The 20,732-nt window shown below is 33.1% G+C and overlaps 2 protein-coding genes and 1 long non-coding RNA gene across 32 annotated transcripts; all 3 read right to left on the bottom strand.

Moving 5' to 3' along the window:
* Nucleotides 1–1,269: 1,269 nt before the first annotated feature.
* LOC101243977 (uncharacterized) lies at nt 1,270–4,332 on the bottom strand. Its single transcript, XR_011212070.1, has 3 exons — nt 4,200–4,332; nt 3,061–3,576; nt 1,270–1,610 (listed from the first exon to the last, which is right to left on the bottom strand). It is a non-coding gene; the product is annotated as an uncharacterized lncRNA (long non-coding RNA).
* A 3,377-nt stretch (nt 4,333–7,709) lies between these two features.
* Nucleotides 7,710–12,273, bottom strand: LOC138337006 (uncharacterized). Its single transcript, XM_069290162.1, has 2 exons — nt 11,709–12,273; nt 7,710–7,926 (listed from the first exon to the last, which is right to left on the bottom strand). The coding sequence occupies exon 1, from the start codon at nt 12,089–12,091 to the stop codon at nt 11,711–11,713; it is 381 nt and encodes a 126-aa protein (XP_069146263.1). The 5' UTR covers nt 12,092–12,273; the 3' UTR covers nt 7,710–7,926; nt 11,709–11,710.
* Nucleotides 12,274–13,884: 1,611 nt separating this feature from the next.
* On the bottom strand, nt 13,885–18,429 carry LOC138339026 (uncharacterized). Of its 30 annotated transcripts, none has more exons than XR_011212020.1 (6): nt 18,314–18,418; nt 18,144–18,221; nt 17,783–17,867; nt 15,608–15,685; nt 15,448–15,526; nt 13,885–15,324 (listed from the first exon to the last, which is right to left on the bottom strand). XR_011212020.1 is itself a non-coding variant. In XM_069290309.1 (5 exons), exons 2-5 carry the CDS (start codon nt 18,216–18,218, stop codon nt 15,284–15,286), a joined length of 273 nt encoding a protein of 90 aa, XP_069146410.1. In that variant the 5' UTR covers nt 18,219–18,221; nt 18,314–18,418; the 3' UTR covers nt 13,885–15,283. The 30 variants fall into 30 exon arrangements, 5 of the variants coding, with proteins under 5 accessions (XP_069146410.1, XP_069146412.1, XP_069146409.1 ...); XR_011212018.1 differs by having other exon boundaries at nt 13,885–15,382; XR_011212023.1 differs by having other exon boundaries at nt 13,885–14,470; nt 14,891–14,917; nt 15,053–15,685.
* Nucleotides 18,430–20,732: the final 2,303 nt, after the last annotated feature.

Raw genomic sequence — 20,732 nt, forward strand, 5'->3', positions numbered from 1 at the left:
GAAAATATTTCAAGTATTCAACTATATTCACTATAGAAAAAAGAATATTTATATGTTGAAGGAAGATGTTCTTATGTGGAGCTTTGGACTCATCAACTAAATTCAGAGTTGCTTGAGTTGTACGAGATTGTTATATCATGGAGGGGATAAGCCAAGAATGATATTGTTGGATCAGTATAGATTATATATGCCACAATAGACTTGAATCTCCTTAAAGAGAGCGAGATATATCTACGTCCAACCTAAAGATTTGTTTATTCATTTTGTGCCTAAAGATTTATTTATTTGTTTTGTCATTTTATTTTCGACTGTAATTTCTCGTATTTGTTATATATTACACCAACAGAGTATGTTTTATATAGTTATGTATTCAATACATTACATTACAACTTATTTGTATACAATGTATCTAGTAGAAATATTATTATTGATACATAACCCTAATTATTTAAAATCTAAATCAGTATCGAACAAAGAAGCAATATATCCACAAGTTCTATAAAATATAAGATTATTATTTGATTTTTTTTAAATGGAACAAAATTAGCACCTAAATTATTGAATTTTTTGTATCTTTACACAAAAATTGATGTAGTTTATGGGCCATATGTACTAAGTGCTCAGCCTAGGTTTTTATTTGCAGCTCGTTTCGTCTCCAACTAATTATAATGAACCTTTTGTTGAGCTTATACATAAAAAAAATTAATTTTTTTTAGGGATTTTGTTACTGTCACTATCATTGAATTTTAACTTGCTATATATATAGTAGAGTATTTATCATTTTTATCAGATTATCTATTAATGGTTATCAAGAAATTAACCTAAAACAACATAATAAATTATCTAACGGTGTAAATACTTTTTACTAAATTGAAAAAATATCGCTAATGATATTGTTTCAGTGGGACTTAAATATATACCTATATGTAAATAGAAATAATTATTAATACTCGCATTAGAGTAAATTGTCTACGTCACACTTCTTGGAATATGGTCATTCTTCAAACATAAAATGTTTTTTTGTCAAATTATAACCTTTTTCTTTCTCACCCATACAATATTTTATATTTACGTTAAAATCAGACTAATTTATATTCGTACAGAGAAATTAATAAAGACGAATATGTACCATAAGGACACAAACTCTTAATCTACCACTTCACCACTACCCTTATTAATCCGCATATGACATGCTCTGATTATATCTTTGTAAGAACCAAACAAGAACAAAAAAATAAATAAAATATGCAAATAAGAAAAGGATGCCAATTGCCAAAAGATCCTGTCACTATATATATAGTATATATATTAATTACCACCCAATAATATAATTATCATTAACTTATCAACCTTAACAAATGATCACCAACTTTGTAAGTTTAATTTCCAACAATTATTTAGACTATAAATTTCATAATATAGGAAACAAATGTAGCATATACTTCTTTGGATCAAATATTTTAGGTTTAATTATATATGTGGATGAAAAAAATATTGTGAACTTAATGGCATATTGTAAATTGTTGAAGGCAAAGCAGCCATAACATTGAAATTTTGAATTTCTTCGTGTTCATGTGGTACTGCTACTCCATGGTGACTATCTGTATGAACTAGAGTCATTATGAGAAAAAAAAAGGCTTTATTAGTGATCAAACATTATTTCATATGAAGAATCCCATTTTAAGAAAATAACAATGATATCATTTTGTTTGAACATATATAATATTAAATAACATGGTTATAGTTAAAGATTGTCTCAATCATAAGGTCACTAAAACAATTGTTTGGGAATTTCAGATTATTTAATGTGGATGTTGTTGTAATAATTGAGAAATGGAATAGTTTTTAGCTAATTAATACTAGCGTCTTTTCTTACACGACACTTACTTTGTTGACTTATTTATATCTTGACGATTATCATAAGCCCACATTATTATTCTAGCATTTACCATTTTAATTCCTTTTTATATTTTTATCTCTCGTTATTGAATATTTTAAAGTCTGTCAAATCGTAAAATATATTGTTGTGTGTTTATATAAATTAAAAGATCAATTTTTTTTGGGTGTGTTCTTTAAAATTCAAGCACTACAACTAATTAATATAATTTTAATATTATTATATCAACTTATCAAATCCAACGTAACTATATCAATATCATTATATAAACTTTTTAATTAATACTCTCTCTGTTTAAAAAAGAATGACCTAATTTGATTTGAAACATAATTTAAGAAAAAAAAAGATTTTTTTAAAGTGGTTCTAAATTAAAATTATGTCAAATATACCAAAATGTCCTTTAATTTTGTTGCCTTAAATATGTCAGGTGCCAAAAAAAGTCATTCTTTTTTTAAACAGACTAATAAAAAACTAAATCATTTTTTTTTAAATAGAGGGAGTAACATTTTTTCTTACACGACACTTATTTGTTGACTTATTTAAATATGGACAGTTATCATAAACCTATATTATTATTCTAGCATTTACCTTTTTACTTCCTTAATTTTCTATTTTCATTCTCTCATTATTGTATTGAATATTGTTAAGTCAATCAAATCATTAAACATTTTTCATTATTTAAAATATATTGTTGTTTATATACAAAAAGATCAATTTTTTTAAAATTTTTTGTTGATTTTTTTAAATTTCAAGCACCGCAACAAATCAATACTATATTAATATTATTATTATATCAACTTATCAACTCCAGCCCAACTACATCAATATCATTATATAAACTTTTTAATGTTTCGAGTTAAGTTTTATTATTTTAACTTTATATTACTCCATTGAAAATTTCTTTGTTTGCATACTTACTTCATAAGGTCTGCATGCATTCTCCCTTATCGATACTTATAGGTTACATTAAGTATGTTATAGGCTTATAGCTATTCAATTTATATACCATAACTTTTTTTAAAAAATAAATTAAAACCTATTTATGAAATTTGGCTTTAGACTCCCAAATTTGTTAAGATGACCTTGATTATAGTAGTATTATGATAAATATTGTTAAAGAGAGGTCTGACTATTTGTAATACAACATCAATATATAAAAATACCTGATTGAGAGGAGTGATTATCCTTATAAAGGCCAAAGCTGAAGCTATTTTTATTGTTATTGCTATTGCTATTGCCCTTTAGGTCAAGATTTCGCACATCTAGTTTCACTCTATCCTCATCAGACACCACCATCGTCTCCTCCTCTTCCTTCCTCAGACCGGTCAGAGGCAACCCGGTCTGATCCCTTATTTGAAGTGGAGGTAATTCGTCGATGTCATGCTTAGCTTCATTAAGCAACCAATCCACAACTTTGCTTGGTTGATCTAGCCCTAATTTGTCTTGAAGATCATACACTTGAAGGGCTGTGGGAACGGAGAGCCTAACTCTCCGATCCCTCAGCCCTTTCACTGTAAGAACTTTGCTATGACGATCTTTTCCCCCAAATGCTCGTGACACACGAACAATCCTTGGATCTTTAAATCTTGTCCATGATGACGATGATGATAATGATGATTTTTTTGGAATCATAATAACATTATTATCACTTGGATCTACTTCTCTACTAATCATAATACCTAATTAAAAAGTGAAAAATTAAATTAATTAGGTAATGAAAATAACAAAAGTATATAATACTTGAAGAGAGGTTTATTTAAAAAATTTAACCACAAATCATTCGAACAGGAGTGATGAGGGGTTTCCATTTCACTTCCAATAAAAAGAAATACATAAGTTGGAAGGGGAATATATCGAACCTTACTACCTTTTACATTCAGGGATGACAATAAGGCGGTGTGGGGCGAGGGAGGGTAATCTACTTTTCTATATACTCCATGAAGAAACACATATTTGAAGGCAGCTAAACCAATGTTATAAACTAATGTGGCCTAGCTAGCATATACTCCCTCCCTCTCATTTTTTGTCACCTTTTTATTTTGTATTTGCATTAAAAATGATATAGTTTTATTCTTTTATTCTTATTTAATGTTTTTTTATATCTGTTTCATAATAAATGACAAACATATTTTCAAAACTAATTAACTAATCTATCAAAGGAATAATAGACAAAATATTGTTATTTGTTCATAAATTTTATAAAATGATAAATATTATGATTCAGGTATTTATGAAAAAAAAGACATATATAATGAGATGAAAAGAGTATAAATAAAATATAAGTATGAGAGAGATCACTTACATAGTAAGTTCAATCCTTCCTTTTTGGAATGAACAAAGGGTTTGTGAAGGTTTCAAAAGAGAAAATTCACTTTTTATAGAAATAAGTAAGGAGAATGTTCAACTTGAGAGAGGAAGATGCTTCACTACAACACAACAAATATATATATATATATATATACACACACACTCTAAAAGCAAGAAGCAATGGTGTATAGAGTGACACGTGATTTTTCGTATACTCATTTAAATAATACACTAAAACCTCTCTAAATAAATGTTATCGAAATTATAAAATATTATTATTTTATAAAATTATTATTTAATTAATAAATTAATATTAATTAATCTAAAAAGTATTTTTGAGATTAACAAAGGCTAATTTTAATTACATTGTTCAGGGAAATATAAAAAAAACCTTTTGTGAAAACGATATTCATAAATTTGTCGTCATGATTAATGATGGTTATTTTTACAATAAAATAGATATCAATAGCTTGTTAGATTATCCGAGTGAAAATAATACATGTTTATAGGTTTAGATATTAGAAAAGAATTGTAGATGTTATAAAAGAAAATAATATCGATGATAAAGTTGTTAAGTAAAAATGTCCCGTTTTGCGCTCCCATCTTTTATACACACTGAGTTAATAAGTTATAATACTTTTTTTAGTTTAATTATGTGACGATTTTTTATTCTTTGAAATTTAAATTACATAAACTTTGATCAATATTTTAAATTTTCTTTTTTCGTTATATTGATATAAGAAATATACAAATTCTAGTTTTAAAATTTTAAATTAATTTAACTTGAAAGATTAATCATATGAATTAAGACAAATGAAATAGGTATTTTGCGAGATGGATTCCGAGTTCCCTTTTATCTATATTCTAGTTTGTGTTCTAACTTCTACTCGGGAGTTATCTCATTTTTTTGTTATAATTAATTTAAATACATTTTTAAATATAAAAATATATCATTGCTTGCTGAAAAATCAAAAATAAAAAAAGTGTATCGATCAATGAAAAGAAATTAAAAATTTCACAAAGATAAAGTCCACAAACGTAAACAAGATGCGATCTTCCCTTTACTCAAAAGAGTAAGTTTATATATAACCCTTCACTCCATATTTTTTTCCGATTGAATGATATTTTTATACCTTTTCGTATTATTTAAGGTATTTTTACGATTATCAATAATTCGAAGATAAAACTAATAGTTTTGATCAATTTTTGAGAGATTTTCAACACTTCTTTTATATAATATATTCCCGTCTTCAATTTATATGACATATTTTTATTATTAATCCGTTCCAAAAAGAATAACACATTTCAATTTAACTTTAAAAATTCTATTTTACCCTTAATAATATTAGAATCACAGAAATACTAAATATAGACCACAAATTTAAAAAATGTTCATTTTTTTCTTTTAACGTAATTCATAAAATGAGACGCAATAAAGTATGTTTAAAGAATCCGTCGAATATATTTTGGCCATAACAAATAGTAGTATTCACTTTTTTTTTTCATTTTAAATCAGCTTTGGTTATAAAAAATTTAAATTCAATTGAAGTTTTATCTTAAATTAAATTTTTTCATACTAAAAAATTGAACTCAAACTTAAAATTCCTAATTAAGAATAAAGCATTATTTTCACCGCACCACAACCTAGATTAGTACCTCTAAACTAATTAATACTTCTCCTCATAGCAAAATAAAATAATATTTATATTATTATAAAATCATTATCCCTTGTAGCTTCTCCAATAGATTGGAATTTGTTGATGGATAGGGTAAAAAGTGTTTACAAAATCAGTGGAGATTTCCATTTCTAAATCTTTCTGCAGTCCCACCCACTGTCCACAGCCGCAATTTCCACCGACCCATGATAAAACAATACTAATAATTCTTTAGCTCAATAATATAAAAAAAAATCTTTTTGACTAGAAAATTTACTTAGAATTAAAATAAAATGACATTTTATTTTTTAAAAATATTTTGATCCTTTTGATTTTAAAATATTTTAATTAAAAATTTTTTTTAAAAAAAATATATTATAAACTTTATAAATTTCTAATCAAGATTTTTCGACTATTCTGTATCACCCACTATTAAAAAAACATGTCTTTGACTTTTCCCACAGAATTCAATAATATTTATTAGTGGATACCGTGTATATATTTTCCTCTTTTTTCTTCTGAAGTTAGTTACTTGTAGTTCAAACATCTATTTCTCCCTTTATCAATAGAGAGAGAAAAAAAAAAAAGAATAATTCCTGGCCCCAAATAGGGAAAATTGTGCCTACTAATAAAGTGATGGGACTTTGTGAATGTGAAGACATATATCTATATATAATCAAGGAAATCAAAAAGTTTAAATTTAAAATTTCAAATACATTTGTATTTTATTAATTAAAAATTAAATCTACAATGCTTTAATAAACTCTTTGAAGCACATACGTAATTTAAATTGAGTCGGAAACTAAATTCCCAATTCTAAGGGCCCGTTTGGCCATAAATTTTTCAAATAATATTTGAAAAAAAATTGACAAATAATAATTGTCCATACAATTTGTCATTATTTGACAAATATTTTTGGCAAATATCCCAAATTTCCAAATACTAGTTTTTTCTAGTATTTGAGCCAAATATCATTATTTGGGATATTTTAAAAATTAAAATTTTACCCCAATCTTTTATCTTTTACAAAAACACCCTCTCTAGTATTTGCTTGCGTTGTATTACATCATTTTTTACGTGAACACCAAAATAGTGATGAAATATTTAGTGAATATTAAATAATGATATGATTGTTGATGAAAATTATTAAAAATTGGCTTTAGGTAACAAAGTCATGTACATTATCTACTTCACGATGTATGGAATAATTCTTGTTGCACTCACTCCAAATTACCACATTGCTTCAGTGTCATGGACATTATTTGTTATTGTTGTAACTAACATTCAATTGACTTGTAATACAAACTTTTAGTTAGTTTTAATAGTTTTTAAAACTTGTGTGTATAAATCATATTTTTCTAAAAAGGTGAAATATATTTTCCAAATTTTATGGCCAAACACATGGTGAAATTTCATCCAAATTTTCACTCAAATAATATTTGCCAAGAATATGGCCAAACGCTAGCTGAATTTCTTTGGAGTTGTTTTTTTACGAGATGTTCTATAAGTGTACATTTTTTTATTTTAAATATATATAATTCATAATTAAATAAAAAAAAAACAGGACCTGCGATATAAAACATGGTAAGACACGTCAAAATATATGATTATGAATTGAGATCATTTTCAAATTGCGTTTAGTTGGAGCATGCGTGACCGCCAAACGAATATAAAGACAGCACACATTTATTGGAGAAAAAAAATTGGACTGTGACAAGACACAATTGGAATTCGAAACTTTTAAATCTGATAAGATTGAAAAACTAGCTAAATATAAAACGAGATATTCTTTTTAGAATTGATTCACAATTAAAACAGAAGAGGAAGTATATTTTATAAATAACTATCAATTAAAACAGAAGAGGAAGTATATTTTATAAATAACTATTACACTTAACATTATCAAGGAAATGTTACAAATATCATAATGCTATGGCACTACCAATTCCTGAAAATTCCAAATGGTACATCATCAAGCAACAACTGACTCTGACCAATTTACACCAGAGAACACACACACACCAGGCACGTTATTGCAGCAGGACGAGTTAGCCATGACTAGAGAGCCTGGTAAAAAGGGATTGAATTCCATTAGTTAAGAATTATACGAAATAATCTCATGTAAAGAAAATATTGCAGGCTATGTCGCAATGCAGACAATTGCTAAATAATTGACCAGATCAAGCTTCCCTGAATCGACGTGTTCCTATCCACGAATTCAAAATTACCTTTCTTAGAAATGATTTCTAAAACCTAAAGGAATGCCCACCAAAGAAGGTTCACAAGTTAAAGAGATAATATCTCACGTGGCCACTCAACTAATGATTTTTCTCTTACAAAGGCAATCAGTTTCCCACATTGCTCCTTCGGGAGGTTATCCTTCACGAATCTTCGCTTCCCTTAGATACTACAGCTTTACTAGTTAGGGGCATTTGTAATGTGATCATGTTTCTGCCTATCCGTTTGTTCTTTAATAACTTTTTCAAACTCTACAAATGAGAGTATTTTTGTTCTCCCTAGCCTTCTCATAGTCCCCCTCCTATTTTCATCTCTGGAAGCAAGAATATTTGCTGGTCATTGTATGCTAAGAACTTCATTGACTGTGTTCCGGAACTTTTTGGTTATATGCAATACAAAAAGCAGCCAGAAAAAGAACAACACAATGAGTCTGAGAAACTTCAGTCACATCTCCGCTACATCTCAAAAAATCAATGTGTCATCAGAAATTCAGCATAAAAAATGTGTGACATGTTCTCTTGAGCGCCATTTATGTCCAAACTCTTATATTATTATCCCATCTCCTCCTCAAAGTAGATCCCCAGCATCTTGCTGAGGTCCCTCCATCACAGTAAGGGTGACAAACGATCTGCTTACCTCAATCCCCTCGGAGAAGGTAAGAATCATTACCATTAGTTAGAATTGAGAACTTGTATGTGGTGATGCCACATCCCATGTGTAACTTCCAAAAGATATAGGAAATGCTTACATGGTAAAAGCTTTTCCAACCACCGGTTTACAAGGTATTCAAACCTTGCCTGGTCCCATTTCTTTCCAGGCATTTGTTGACAATCGAAACAAACATAAGTGATCTGTAGTTAGCAGTTTTCTAATGATTATCCATATGTTGGTCTCAACTTACCAATAAAGTATATGCTTGTCTCGATCAAGTATAATAGCTTGAAATCCCTCATTTCTTCTATATCACATATTTTTGGTGTCAAAGCAATAAAGAAGATGCATTGTTTTTGGAAGTCTTGAACATATAAAAAAAGAAAATTACTTTAGAGCATTACGTATATATCCCATGATAATTCGCCAACATTCCTGAAAAAAGGCCGCGGTGAAACATTGAGTAACCTTAATCCCTTCATATGGCTTAGAAATATTAGCTACCTCATCCTTCAGGAATGGTCCATGCAGCGCTTTTTTTGGCAACCATAAACCAATAAATTTTCACCTTCATGACCTTTCCTCAGCGATAGTAACTTCCTAGAAATCCTTTGATCAGTAATTTTTCTGTACGAACTCTTCATCCTGTTTAATTAAGAGATCTGATTTATACTACTAATTTTCTCCGTAATCTGGTACTTCCTTCGTCCCAATCTGTGAAAAATACTCAAGTTCCAACTTTGAGGCAATAAGAAGCTTGGTTAGCCTTCTAACTCAAAAGCAAGGGTTCTTCCTTTTAATTTTTGTGAAACCATCTACCTCTAACTATGTCTTTGAATTTAAAGTAACTAAACGTGATCACAGTAGGTTCGTCATCCGTGAAAATTTTAAGCAAGATGTTTCTGGTCAAGTTAAAATATTGTATGTAGCTGGATTGCTTGATACTTCTAAAAACATCATCTCATTTAGTGGAGAATAGGAAGCCATCAATTCTAGATGTTACAACAAAGTCTTAACTCCTCTAATGTGAAGTTAATTTTCACTGTGAATGAAATATCTACACTGACTTTATCTTGTATACCGAATACCGTTTTAGATATAGGAAATTCTAGATTCTAGTATTAGTCTTCTTTCTTCATGGAATTTACCCCAAAGTTCTCTCACAGTTCTATCCCAGATTGAACATATGTAAGCGAACAAACAACAAAAAACTGTGTTATGACTCATTATCTTGACTGCTAAATAGTGGCAACTAGTTACAGATTCTGCAAGTACGCATCATCCTACTGTAGATCAAAATCATAACGTGAAAGAGTAAACCATGAAGTACAATCTATCTAGGGTGCCGCTACTATCTTTTGGCATCTTTGGAACGAGAGGAACCATAGATGTTTTGATGAATCTCAACTCCAACACATCTTGTAAATAGCCCAGAGAAGTTTTTGGATTTTGTCAGTTTCCTAGTTATAGCATAGTCTTTTATTTTTGTTTATGGAGCTCGCAAAATAAAATCACCGTCTTTTGTACTATGTTCTATTTGTATTTTCTTGAATGTGCCTTTTAATGATATTACAAACTTAATAAAAATAAAAGGCAACTCTTGAAGGAAATGTAATACATAGAAAAATTGGGATATATTCTGCTATCTTTGTTGTTCCAAAAGCATCCCTTTTTCACTAGAATTGCATTTGTTTCCTCTAACATTTTTAGATTTTTACTCTTCAGAGTAATGTTTGTACAATCTTATATGGCAGACTTTCTCTACAACAGTTCACCAAATTCTTTGTTTGATATTTCATTTGCAGTTTAAAGATCAAATACGAAACAGATTCCTTAATTTGGCAAACTCCTGCTTCATCCTTCAACGGAGGAGGATATGACAAATAGGCTAGCTTTTTTTTTTCCTCCAATCAGAATATCAATCAACATCATGTATCTGTCTCCGCTCTTATTCAAAGCAAACCATGCATTACCCGTCAAGGACTTGTATTGTCTAATCACTCAAACAAGAAATTCTAACTTCATGGAGTGAATACACAGATATAAAACCAACACCGAATCATTCCATTGTGCATTTAGCATGGCTAGAATTTTATTTATTTTTTCCCGGAACTTTTCCAGTATTTAGTTACTCCCCTGAGCTTCTACCACATATGGGCAGATGTCATGTCATTTTCCTATATATCTATATCCCAATATCTATATATTTCATATTACTTGCTTCAATCAAACCAGTTTTACAATTGCTATCCACCCTCAATATCAAAATTATCACCAAAACTTCATCCTCATATATACCTTTTATTCCACAATTTGTAGGAATTACCATATATGATATATCACCCACTTCTATATATATCAAGCCAAACACTGATCTCTCGCCAAAATATTTTCCATGAAGAATATTTTTCCCAAAGAAAACACACCTAACAGAACAAATAGATAAATGCACTAAAACTGCTACCACCTCCGCTCCAATTTAAATGTCTTAATTTACCCTAATACGGAGTTCAAGAAATAAACGAAACTCTTTAATTTTACAGTCTTAAATTAAAAATATGTATAAAGTTCCCTAACATGTGTCTTGAATTTGCCAAATAGGATGCCGGAACGGAAAAACTTACCATCATGACACATGGATATTCAAATTTTACGATAAAATATGATCATACGAACTTTTGAATTTTACGGTCTTAAATTAAAAATATGTATAAAGTTCCCTAACATGTGTCTTGAATTTGCCAAATAGGATGCCGGAACTGAAAAACATGTGTCTTGAATTTGCCAAATAGGATGCCGGAACTGAAAAACTTACTATCATGACACATGGATATTCAAATTTTACGATAAAACATGATCAAATATGATCAAACGCCTACTAAAATAATGGATCAAATAAGACATTTAAATTGAGACGGAGCTAGAGGAAAAATTAAATAAGCGATATCTAATATAGGTACCTTCATTTCTGGTATCCACCACCAATAGCATTATAATCTTCCTCAACTTTAGCAGTCAAGTAGGGTTTCGGAAAACCATCAATACTAAATGTCTTCTCCTTCATCATCTTCTCAACATCATCTTTTTTAAGAACAGTGCGCCTTATAGGAGGACGATTACGCCGCTGGTCACGAGAGAAGTACTTGATATCGTATACCGTATCGGGATTTGAGGTGGGGATTATAGCTTGAGCTTGTGCTGTAGCAGGGCAGGTAACTCTGTACTCTGTAGCTTTTGGTACGGCGGATACATATTCTGGACTCGATTGAGGTCCTGTGATCTCCCATGGCTTCTTCAAGTAGCGTTTTACAGTTTGAATCAGCGATTTGCCTGCCGACGCCATTGTTGTTAACTTTTGTGATTCGATTTTCTGAGAATTGCGATTTTGTGTCGGCGAAGAGAAGGTAGTTCTAGAAATGGAACTTCTTTCTAGAATTTTCTCTTTTTTTTTTTTTTTTTTAAAAAAGGAAATTCGTATTAATGTTTTCGGTTAATTCGGCTCCCAACTGATAAGTGGAAATACCTACATATTCAAATATATTTCTACAAGTTATTTATATTTTATATTTCCTCCATTTTAATTTATTTACCATTTATATCCTATTTATCAAATTTCAGAAACCCCTCTAAATTTCGCTCTATAACATTCATTTCTTATGTGATTTAGAATATTATGTTTACCTTCTTTATTTCCATTAAACTTATTTAAAATAAATATAAATTAATTTAGATTTGACAATTTCACCCTTCTTTGGATTAATTTCTTCATATTAATAAATATTATATAAAAAATAACTCATTTAATAATTATTTAAAAAATAAATCAACACAAATACGTATTTTTTTAATCCAATAAAGATTAAAGTCTTCATTCAAGCGGACCCATCATTTTCACTAAATATTTAACTCTTGATCTCCATTCATCTTTACCAATTCATATAGATTCCCCCCACAATAATTCATCATAATCTGATAACAATTTCTTCAAATAGAAGATAAAAACTCCCCAAGAGAGAAATGCGATAAGAACAATCAGCTTTTGTTTTAGTTAAAAAATTTTACACAAGTGAATAAGAAACATGATCCAATGAATAGAGATAAATCGTTAAAAAAAAGATCTAAACTTTCATAAAAAATGATCAAATCTAAATTAATTTATATTTATTTTAAATAGGTTTAAAGAATGATTACAAGAAAATGGAAATAAGGGAGGTAGACGTAATATCATAAACCACAGGAAATGTGAGTGTTATAGAGCGAAACCTGGAGGGAGGTTCCTGAAATTTGATAAATGGGATATAAAGAGAATGGTGTGTACTCAATTCTCACACTCCCTACCTTGGGTAGTAAAAGTTAGATGTTGTTTTTGATAGGGCTTAAGAAAAAAACACAAGCGAAGAAATTGAGGAAAAATACTAAATTACAAGACATGGTAATATTGTGAAAAAACAACAACAATAATTATGATTACAAGATAATACTATAATTGATGTAAAAAAAAATACTAACGAATATTGAAGAAACAAGAAGCTACAAGAGTAATACTATAGTATGAAACAAACGAGACAGTACAAACTGCCTACCATTTTTATCTTTTGATTTATGTTTTTCATAAACTTAATTCTATTATGTCCTTGGTTAGTTGAACATATGCCAATACTTCTTCTGTCTATCTCTACCTCTCCTAAAATCATCCATTGTGAACATCTCATATCTTTTCAGTAGGAGATCGGTACATATTCTCTTCACATGTCTGAACCATCTCAGTCAAGCCTCCAATATTTGGTTGTGCATATCTTCATTTCTAGTCTTATCTTTCCTATTATGTTCACACGTTCATCTCATCTTCCTCTTTTTTTTTTTTTTTTATAATTTTCATATTTTGAAAAGAGTTTGATTTACCAATCATTTTTATGCCATCCCTACCCGCAAGCTTGCGCGACCCCGTCAAATTTTATTTTTGAAAAAAATTTTCTTGGGTCAAATCTCATGGTGGGATTTTGGATGGTTATCAGGGTCTTGTCCTAGTTTGGTTGTCAGGATTGGGTCCTAGATCAATTATCGGGTTTAATTTTCGGATCATACATTATTTTCCTAAAGAGTATCTTTTAGTCTTACTGTCTCAAGCCAAAAATAAAAGATATTTTGTGAATTTTCATTCACCAATCAAACATTAAATTTTTTTTTTATTCATCAACCAAACATGAGAAAATAAATTATAAATTCACTCATTTTCCAAGAAAATATTTTCTGAGAAAACATTTTTCCTCCTTACCAAATAGTCTTAACCCAAAAAAACTAATGGCAGAAAGACCAACACTTAATTTGAGGTTGGAGTTAATTGCACATCTCATTAAACACAAAAAACAATTGACACTCTAAACCAAAATATACTCCATAGACTAATAAGTCCACATATGCCAAAGAAATATGACTTGTGAATTTCCATGGATTAATGCCAAAGAAATGGACTGTTGACTCAGTCTCACTAATGTATGAACTTGTAGTAACAACATCTTAGCAACCAACTGGTCTTCTTCCACCCCTGTTTGCTCCTGGATTGGAATCACTTGCACCTCCCGACACCATCGAGTCACAGCTTTAGACATTTCTAGTATGCAACTTCATTTGCAGAGGTTGAGATTGATTGATATCGCAAACAATAACTTTACTGGTGCCATTCCATCATTTTTAAGTTTGCTAAGACCTTCGCATTTTGCACCTGTGGAGCAATCAATTTTCAGGAAAAATCCCATCAATCTAACAAAGCTGGAAGTGTTAAGAATAGCGGGAAATTTCCTCGAAGGAGAGATCCCTCGAGAACTTGGTGATCTTCATTACATGACTGCTTTAAACCTGGAAAGTAACCATCTTACTGGCTCTATGCCACCATCAATTTATATAACATTACAACACCATTGCTCTTTCCAACAATAATCTTACAGGTGAGCTTCCAACAACTATATGTGACCATCTTCCAAACTTGGAAGGGCTTTTCCTCTCAGAAAACATCATAGGTGGCATCATTCCACCAAACTTTGAAAAATGCAAAAAGCTCAAATTCTTGTCATTGTCTGAAAACAAGTTCACTGGAACTATACCGAGGGAGTTAGGCATCATAACAAATCTTGCAGAATTATACCTTGGATTGCTGCACTTCAAAGATCTCCTAGCAAGAAATTTTATTTTTTCAATTTAGTACTCACTCATATATATATTTCTTCACTTGACAGGAGAGATACCAAGTGGAGCTAGGTAATCTTAAGAAACTACAGATTCTGTCATTATCCGGATGTAAGCTTACTGGTTCCATCCCCACAAGCATTTTCAACATGTCAGCGCTGAGGGCAGTCGTACTCGACGAAAACATGTTTTCAGGTAATCTACCAGCAGATTTAGGCAGTGGGATCCCCAGCCTAGAAACATTGATTTGTGCAAACAACAATCTGAGTGGATTTATATCTGCTACTATCTCAAATGCTTCAAGACTCGGTATGATTGATCTTTCAATCAACAGTTTCACAGGTCCAATTCCTCAATCACTTGGTAACTTAGAAAAACCTTGAGGTTTTGAACCTGCAGATCAACAATTTCAGCATTGAGCTTCCTCTCATCTTTGACACACTGTAGGAAACTGATAAAATTTATTAGTCGAGCATAATAATTTTATTTTTTTAAAGATGGGTATAAAAATCCTACAATATATAGAAAAGACGTATTTCCTCAGAAGTACAAGAAGTGTATTTCCTACGATATCATTTGCTGCCACAGAGATATTCTGCCTCACACATAAAATTGAATCATTAGCGACCATAACTAGAATAAACTTGCAAGTTTTTGCATGAAGGAATGAATTTACCCAGCCAAAATGAATACAGAAACAATCAGACAACGACTCAGCAGCACCACAACAAGACCAACAAGAACCACAATGTCCCTGAATACAAATATGGTCAGATTGTTCAAATAGCAATTATTAGCATAAGGAAGAAAAACAAATGATTGAATTAGAACCAAGACAAATCAACTAATCACAAAACAGTACCAGTGCATGACATCAAAAGATGGAAAGCATTAGTACCACTCTATAGAACTCTACAGCATTAAACCAGTGACCTTTTAGTTTGATCAGAGTACAGTGACAGTAATATTGGATTTTCTGCAACCACCTGCTTGCCGTTCACAAAAGAAATTATGTATTCAACAATGGACTACAGGTATAGGCTTCATCGTATGGTAGACTAAGGCTTTTGCAATAATTGGACCTAAAACATCCATATAATTCAGACTATGCTCTTAAATTGAATCCCTAACATCCCAGCCGTTGTAATGTCGAAAGCAACATTGAGAATATGAAGGAGATTAAGACCATGTAATTTTCTCATTCATTTGACCTACATACTTTTTTCTTTCTTCTACCCGTGAAAGAAGAAAGAAAACTGCAAGTGTATAGTCATAAGTTAAAACAGCCAAAAACAGACAATAATTGATTATGGTACATTAATAATTAAGGAGTTAGTTGAAAATATAAAAAACAAACAAATGTTTTCAATTTCTTCGTTTAGCAAACGACTGTGCTACCCAAGTCTGGCATAAGCATCTAAATATAACTAAGTAAGAGCAAGATAGCATCAAGTTCAGGCTCTGCTACCTTTTCCAAACTTGCCAATTTACAAATTTTAGAAAAAAAATAACAAATTGTTTTAAAAAGGAAATCTTTGAAAGAAAAAAGTAAAGGCCGCCCCCCGCCGCGAGCAAAGATACTAATGACGAGGAAGGCTTTTTTGTTATGCTACTAATACTTGCTCTGCTATTCTGCCCAAGCCTGGCCCCGAGGCACCGTCGTGCCCCGAGGCCCCCCCGAGCAGCCCCGAGGCACCGTCGTGCCCCGAGGCACCCCCGAGCAGCCCCGAGGCACCGTCGTGCCCCGAGGCACCCCCGAGCAGCCCCGAGGCACCCCCGAGCAGCCCCGAGGCACCGTCGTGCCCCGAGGCACCCCCGAGCAGCCCCGAGGCACCGTCGTGCCCCGAGGCACCCCCGAGCAGCCCCGAGGCACCGTCGTGCCCCGAGGCACCCCCGAGCAGCCCCGAGGCACCGTCGTGCCCCGAGGCACCCCCGAGCAGCCCCGAGGCACCGCCGAGCAGCCCCGAGGCACCGTCGAGCAGCCCCGAGGCACCCCCGAGCAGCCCCGAGGCACCCCCCCCCCCCCCCCCCGAGCAGCCCCGAGGCACCGTCGTGCCCCGAGGCACCGTCGTGCCCCGAGGCACCCCCCCCCCCCCGAACAGCCTGCACGACCGTGCCCCCCCCCCCCCCCCCCCCCCCCCCCGAGCAGCCCCGAGGCACCCCCGAGCAGCCCCGAGGCACCCCCCCCCCCCGAACAGCCTGCACGACCGTGCCCCCCCCCCCCCCCGACCCCCCGAGCAGCCTGCACGACCGTGCCCCGTGGCCCCCCCCCCCCCCCCCCCCCCGAGCAGCCTCGCGGCACGACCGTGCCCCGTGGCCCCCCCCCCCCCCCCCGAGCAGCCTCGACGCACCGTCGTGCCCCGAGGCCGCCCCCCCGAGCAGCCTCGACGCACCGTCGTGCCCCGAGGCCGCCCCCCCGAGCAGCCTCGACGCACCGTCGTGCCCCGAGGCCGCCCCCCCGAGCAGCCTCGACGCACCGTCGTGCCCCGAGGCCGCCCCCCCGAGCAGCCTCGACGCACCGTCGTGCCCCGAGGCCGCCCCCCCGAGCAGCCTCGACGCACCGTCGTGCCCCGAGGCCGCCCCCCCCCGAGCAGCCTCGACGCACCGTCGTGCCCCGAGGCCGCCCCCCCGAGCAGCCTCGACGCACAAATGATATGAGGGTTTTTGATACAAGGGGATTTCACTTGCACAAATTTATAGAAACCCCATAGGCATACAGAAGATGATTCCAACATACAGAAAATGAATCATTGAACCAGTAATAAGAAAATACACACAAAAAAATATGATAAATACTTTCCTACAGTAAAAAAAGAAAAAAAGTTGAGACCAAAAACAGGGAAACACTCACACAAGGTCGGAAGAATAAGAGATCAGCAGAGACAGTTGATGATTCGATACATTAGAAAATTCTCGTCGTTTCTTGGCCGCTCCATCTTTCAATTTTGATTTTCAAATGTGAAGTAATATATACGTTAGAAGCAGACAAGGGTTTGAATTGAAACTTTAGTGAATGAATTTTCAAAGAAATTTTTTCAAACTTGAAATAGATGGAATAATAATTGAAGATAAATGATCCCAGGCATGATTTACTAAATTACACATTTCTACGAGTTGATTTTGAGGTTCAATTGATCAATCAATCAACTAAGCCCCCAAACCCTAAGCCATAGGAAAAAGTAGCTGAATACAGTGGGATTCAAGAAGCGTACCAATGTCTGTCTCTCATCATTTGCCTGACAACCAGCTCCTTCTTGTTTTGTCCTCGCCACCATGATCTTCACCATTGTCTGCAGCATACACACCCAGAAAAAAACTTGATTTCTTTTAAAATCCAAATTGAAAATGGAATTCAAACTTATGCAGAAGAAGAGAGAAAGACCTTTAACAAGAGCCGTTGTATCTATGAGAGAAGAGAAGAGAAGAGCGATCGAGGAGCCTTGAAAAGAGAAGAGCCGTTATGGATGGAACTGATAGTATGTATTTATAGTGTGCTTTGGAATTTAAATTTACATTGAAAAGGATTAATAACAAGAGCCGTTATTATTTTTTTTGAAAAATATAATCTAACTAATTAATACTAATTTAATAAGATATTTAATTGAAACAAAAAAAAATATGATGTTTATTTTTAAAAAGGACAACATTATTTTAAAATTACTTTAAAAACATTGTGAATTTATACAATTATTTCAAAGTGTTTCAATTAAAAACACTTGATAATTAATCTACATTTTGAAAAGTAGTAATAATACTAATCAATAAATTTAAATAATTTTTCTAAATATTTTTTTCCAGTTACGAAATATTTTTGAAAAAAACTAACGAAATTAATCGCCGCGTTCGGAGGTTCCGAAGCATGTGGTACGGCGGGCATAGGCGGTGGCGACTTCAGATGTCACCAAAGGTTTGGGGCGGAGGAGGGTGTTGGGGTTACTGAGATTCTGTTAGAAAGGTTATAACTGTAAAATGACAAATCGATTTGTGTTTACCCTTCTTCCATATTTTATTGTGTACGTTCGAATTTAGAAAATTAATTTGATTACTTTTTTTTAAAGTGATATTAATTTTATTTTGATAAAAATATGTTTCATATAATGTAAATTAAAATAGTTATAGTTTAACTTTAAAAAATGAAATTGTGATAGCAAAAAGTGAACGATGATAATAACATTTTTTTTTATAATTTCAATTCATTTTTTTAATTGAATTTTCAAATCTTGTGAGTCATAAAAATAAAATAACATATGAAAATATGTTTAATTTAGAATTTCAAATGACATATAAATAATAAATTTTGAACTATGTAAAAACAAAAGATGTGATTTTAGTATCGAAAATAAAATTGGCATGTACCCAACTAATTTTTGTTCCCGTGAGGGTAAACTATCTAATATGAAGTCGAAATAGATAGTAATTGTTGACAAAGTCATACAATTAAAAAAAATCGGATCTTTATTCATATTAAATTTGATATAGATAGTAATTGTTGACAAAGTCATACAATAAAAAAAAATCGGATCTTTATTCATGTTAAATTTGATTAGGACCAACAATACCCAATTAAGTTTTGATTCCACAAGGGTGAACTATTCATAATAACCTATGATATATGGTATGAAAACAAAATAAATAATAATTATCGACAAGTCATATGATGAAAAAATTTATTCTCAACCCTCGTACACACAATGTTATCATGCCCCAAGTCATCACCTTAACTCAACTAAGTTGCCTCATACACGCAATGAGAACTCATCATGCCCCAAGTCATCACCTTAACTAAGTTGTGATTCTGCGAGGGTGAGCTAACCTCTGCTCCATTTGAATTCCAGGCTACAACTTATCGATATGAAGGTGAATATCATATGGTGTACACATCGCCCGTCACACTGTGAGAGCTCCATGCCCAAAGTTATCACCTTATCTGCATAGGAGGGCACAAGGCAGAGCAACAAGATAGCTGGAAGGTACTAAATCACCTCCTTTGAACCAAAGTTTTCTTAACAAAAGCAAACTCAAAGCTCACATCCAAAATATAATATATGATTAAGAATGAATGAAAAAAAATTAACAGTATAACTTAAAATATAGGAGTGAACACCTTTGGACGAAAATGGATTTAATATGATAAAAGACAAGATCATCGAAAATAAGAAAATGTTATAATGCGGAGCAAAATGAAGTAAGCAAATATCAAATTTACACAAGGGGTGAATTTGTTCATTTGCATAACAAAATCCAACTTCCACAAAACTTGAGTTGCAGATTGACATAAGATCTGAAAACAGTCGTATATTACATGATTTTAGTATACAATCATGGCGCTGCCTACATTTAGCCTCGTCATCATCATATACAAAGCTTCGGTGTATGCAAACCGCCTCTTGAGTAAGCATGTTGGAGAACTTGATGACTGTCGAGTTTGTTGTTCACCTAGATAGTTTAATTATTAGAGAGCGGGCTGAACCTCGATCAAATCTGAGTTACCTGTTTTAGCCGTGTCAAGTGTCTGACAAGGAAGTTGGTGATTCAAATCACTCCTACAATTGTTCTCATCAAATACTGGACGCACAAGCTTCCTACGCTTGAATGGCTTATCAGCTGAATCCTTAGCCACTGCAATTTGAGAACTGTTTCCTTGTGCATTCTGAAGGACTGTGTGTTCATTAGCATTTGTCTCTTCTTCTTTGTTTAATTTAACAGTACTCTGTTCTGAAGTTCGATTCGTCTCCCTCCTGCGCTTGAAATCCACCATTCTGGTCTCTGCCAGAATATGGTTCATGGTTTCTTCAAGAACT

The sequence above is a fragment of the Solanum lycopersicum genome, chromosome 10 (genome assembly GCF_036512215.1).
Source record: "Solanum lycopersicum chromosome 10, SLM_r2.1".
Taxonomy (NCBI): Eukaryota; Viridiplantae; Streptophyta; class Magnoliopsida; order Solanales; family Solanaceae; genus Solanum; species Solanum lycopersicum.